This window comes from Rhagoletis pomonella, unplaced genomic scaffold (genome assembly GCF_013731165.1).
Source record: "Rhagoletis pomonella isolate Grant_MI unplaced genomic scaffold, Rhpom_1.0 Rhpom_scaffold_00010, whole genome shotgun sequence".
Lineage (NCBI taxonomy): Eukaryota > Metazoa > Arthropoda > Insecta > Diptera > Tephritidae > Rhagoletis > Rhagoletis pomonella.
In genome coordinates this window covers 27447261-27451458 of record NW_023458564.1, presented here as the reverse complement: position 1 = coordinate 27451458, position 4198 = coordinate 27447261, and the positions used below count along the sequence as shown (strand labels likewise).

Sequence of the window (4198 nt, the reverse complement as noted above, 5' to 3'; positions counted from 1 at the left end):
AGTAATTTGTTCCCGCAGGAAGTGACTGCAAAGCGCGCTGGAAGTTGTTACGAGAAAGATTCTGTAAGCAAATGAAGAGAGCTGATGGTTATTTTTCGTCTGACACAGACCCGTTTAATGCGCATGAATGGGAATACTATAAGGAAATGCTATTTTTAAAGGAATCTATTGTACCGCGACGGTAAGCTTTTGCCTCTTTGCAACTAAAGTTGTGTGTAAATACTTGTACTACTATTATACATATTATACAATTTGCTTGTAGTTCAAGACTTGGTAAGTGCGTACGCTCCAGCTCAGAAGAGCCTGCAATGAATGAAGTATTTATAAACGTAAATGCCATAGCCGAAGAGGACTCCTGCTCGTCACATTCAAGTTATTCAAATTCTTGTGAAACTCCGATAATAACGATAATTGAACGTGAAACGGACGCAAATTTAGGCGATCACGATAAACCAGAAAAACTGCAAAACAAAAGCGTTAGTACTAAAAGCAGTACACCGGTTAGTGGTGACACAGACAATACAATCGAAGAATTATTTGTAAAGAATATAGCGAATTTAATACGAGATCTGCCGATAGAAGTGAAGGATCGTTTCCAGGCTGGCATGTATGCGGAAGTGTTCCGTTTACGTGCACAATATCGCAACTTCTAGAATAAGCTATCTTAAACGCACCTACTTCTTTAAAGGCTGCCTCTCATTTTCAACTCACATTTGCATTCTTAATTAATTTTGTACCTTTGAATTTAGATACTGTTACTTTTGAAGTTTTGTTATGCGAAAACATTTTTAATTTAACTGAATCATGAAACGAATATTGAATTAATTTGTCTTGGTTGTTCCCAATCATGATTCAATAACATATTGATTGAATCATGGTTTCCTGTAACCAAAAACCCACAAGTGTATTTTCATTTACGATGAGTCTTACATTTTGTAGTACATTTGAATTATTATATTTGAAAGTATATTTACCTTATGTAGATCCTCGTGAAGTCCGTGCTGGTATGAATCCAATGGTTATACTAGCTCCAGTTTCTTGCAATTAGATGCCGACATTCACTCGAGGCACAGGCCCTCGTTTAGTCCAGATAATACATATGTTTCAAATAGAATTTTTGAAGTACTGTTAGCAACTCCACCGTTAAGTTTAATAATAAATATATATTTTGAGTCAGTAATAATTATTAATTTTATTAACAAGGAACGACGAGGAACAAATACATGTTGAATTCGGTATTGCACTCTGTACTCGATAGTTTGTTGAAAATTTAACAGTTTTGAGGCACATGTAAACAAAAACCAGGAAGCAGTCAGCTGTGAACGGAAAAGTGCTGTTATTTTTCATGAATCATGGTTATCGATAAGGTGATTAGAAAAACACAATTCGACGAGAAATTATATCATCAATATATAATTAAACAACGACTTACAACTATCACCTGTAAGTAACTAAACTGTTTAAAAACAAAAGAAAACCATTACAGATTAAACCATTACACAATTTCCGTTGGTTAAAACTATTTTGAATAATGACTAAGGGGACTTTTTTGTGCACAGCGCTTCTTATTCCGGCCTTTCCTGTAAGATATACAGCATTGTTACTGTAGCCAAGAGCAGGGATGCCACTTCCGTAAATTGTTACCAAACATGGTTGAAAAAATTTGGGTTGGTAAATATGTAAATTTTTTCTCATTTATTATTTTTTTTTGAAAAACAAATAAACCTTTTCGTTTCTGTTTTAGTTTTCGCAGATATCTTTATACTATAAATCTCTTTCCAAAAGTTTAGTCTACTTTCTTATTAAATTTTGAACGCTTTAATAAATCCTTTTTATATACATACATACAAATGTATATCGATGGAAGGCGAACATAACGTCCTCCATTCAAAACTCATTTTACTGGAATTTCTGGGAACTTTTGATTGCCTAAATATTTTAAATCATTTTTTAAATAAAAAGAAAAGTGTAACTAAGCACTATGATTGTTTGCAAATTAAATCAATAATTGGCAATAATTAAATGGAGAAAAAACCAAAAAGACTGAATGCAAACAATAAAAAAAATAAAATAAAATCAAATATTATAGGCTATACAACTTCATACCATAAATTATTCTAAAAATTCAGAGTAAAAAGTTCGAAATATATAAATTTTTTTGAATATTTCTATATGCAGTATTTAGCTTGAATCCTTGATTTTTATAGGTTTGGTTAAAGCGTAAAAATATTCATTTTATTTTCAAATTATTTGGTCTCGAAAATGGCGTATATTTTTAATTTCTTTTCACAAAAATTCTAGATTGTTGAAATCTATTTGCTTGTGAAACCTTTTTCCATATCAAACAAGCAATTGAATAGCAGCTTTTGACACGTTCCAATGTTTGGCAACCCTGGCCAAGAGCAAAAATAACAAAAATACGAAAAAATTTACCAAAAAAAAAAAGTCTTTTCTCCCAACAAGATATAAAGAAGTTGTGAACAATAACGCAGTTGTGAGAGCACCGGCTTCCCACTTTAATTAATTATGACCAAAGCAAGTTATAGAGGAATCAACGAAATGGTGCAAAAGCAAATGGAAATAAATACATCTCACAATAAGCTAGATTCATGCCATGTTCGTCGGAGCTTTGCGGCGGCGCGGGCCGACCGAGCCAACCTTCAATCTTGTGGTAGCTACGGATTCAGTCGAAAGCCTACTGTTGACGAGTTTGTTGGTGCACTTGAAAAGTAGTCAATTACCTTCATCCGATACAAAATTCAAGTCACTTTTATTGATTTAACAATATTCGCGTTTGGGTTTTTGTGTTACAGCAGTCGGGAGTTTGTGCCTTAATGATTTTCTTCAATCGCACCATGGAATACCTGCAAGAGCTTTACACAAAAGTCTCCGGATATGTTTACGGCGATAATAGCTGTGCAAATACGTAAATATACATATTTTATAATACTAGTGTTTCGTAATTAATGTGAAATGATGCTGTTTCCGCTTGTTTGACGTTTTCTAACATCCCCCGCACAACTAGACCACGCAAAGTTGTTGCTTTTGGTAACGTGCTGCTAGATCACACCGCGCAGCTTCAGAATGACGAAACAGATTTATTGGAACGCTTTCAAATACCGGCAGAATCGAAAGGCGAGTTAGATGCAGAAACTTTATCCAAGTTAGCAGCTGAGGCTGCCGAGCGGTAAGTGTGCAATTAGCCAATTGATCAGCTGGTTGTTAATATTGACATATTTTATATTTGCAATTGTTTATATTTTTGAATGTATTGGTGCATAGTGTACAATGTGAAGTGAATCCCGGCGGTTCCGCTTTGAACACAGTGCGTATACTCAAACAACTCGGCACAGATGCGCTTTTCATTGGTGCTGTTGGTGAAGATAAAGCGGCAGAGAAGTTGAAAGAGATTTTACAGGAACGTGAAGTTGAAGTAAGGTGAGAATGTAGGAATTCCCAGTTGGCATACAAAAAGTGTGCGTGACTAAGGGCTATTATGTACTTTCAAATGTATTTACTTACTACATACATTTGTTCAAACTATATTCACAAATATGTATGTGCATCTTAAATATACAGAAGCGAAAATATCAAAAAAAATTGGATTTATGTTTCGAACGTGTAGGCATGTGAACAAATATTATAAAATAATGGTATATAGGGCCATTATAGAACCCCATTTCATATATTGCCCTACTATTTTATTCACGTTAGCTGACTCAAACATTTCAAAACTGCAGGTGAAACAAAATAAAGCAATGCGGTTTATCCTTAAAAAACGCTATGATACCCCAATACATGAAATGCTTGAAAGCCTAAATTGGCTAAGTGTAAAACAACTCATTGTTTACTATACGTTAAAATTCATACACAACATAAAAATAGGAAACCTGCCGAAATATCTGAACGATCGAATGATTTATAACAACCAGGTACATGATTACCAGACAAGAAACAGGAACAACTATCGTTTGCCAGCTGTACGATCGGAATTCGACAAGAAAAATATATACTACGAGGGATTGAAAGAATACAACGAGTTACCATGTGAAATAAAACAATGCCAAAATATTAATAAATTTAAGAAATTATTGTATAATTACTGCAAAACACTACCTATTAGATAATGATCTCATAATGATAATGATCTCATAGAGGAATAGAAGAATGTAAGCTAGGTCAATAAGACCGTAAAAAA

The 4198-nt window shown here is 33.9% G+C and overlaps 2 protein-coding genes across 2 annotated transcripts; both read left to right on the top strand.

The window, feature by feature from the left end:
- Positions 1-5: 5 nt before the first annotated feature.
- LOC118746569 lies at positions 6-1180 on the top strand (the record flags this gene model as incomplete). The annotated part of the gene is made up of 2 exons (XM_036480412.1): positions 6-181; positions 263-1180. Coding segments are annotated over 2 exons (567 nt in total), but the record flags the coding sequence as incomplete, so codon positions are not given.
- A 1272-nt stretch (positions 1181-2452) lies between these two features.
- On the top strand, positions 2453-3503 carry LOC118746435. Its single transcript, XM_036480287.1, has 4 exons — positions 2453-2716; positions 2814-2926; positions 3026-3187; positions 3283-3503. The coding sequence occupies exons 1-4, from the start codon at positions 2615-2617 to the stop codon at positions 3440-3442; spliced, it is 537 nt and encodes a 178-aa protein (XP_036336180.1). The 5' UTR covers positions 2453-2614; the 3' UTR covers positions 3443-3503.
- Positions 3504-4198: the final 695 nt, after the last annotated feature.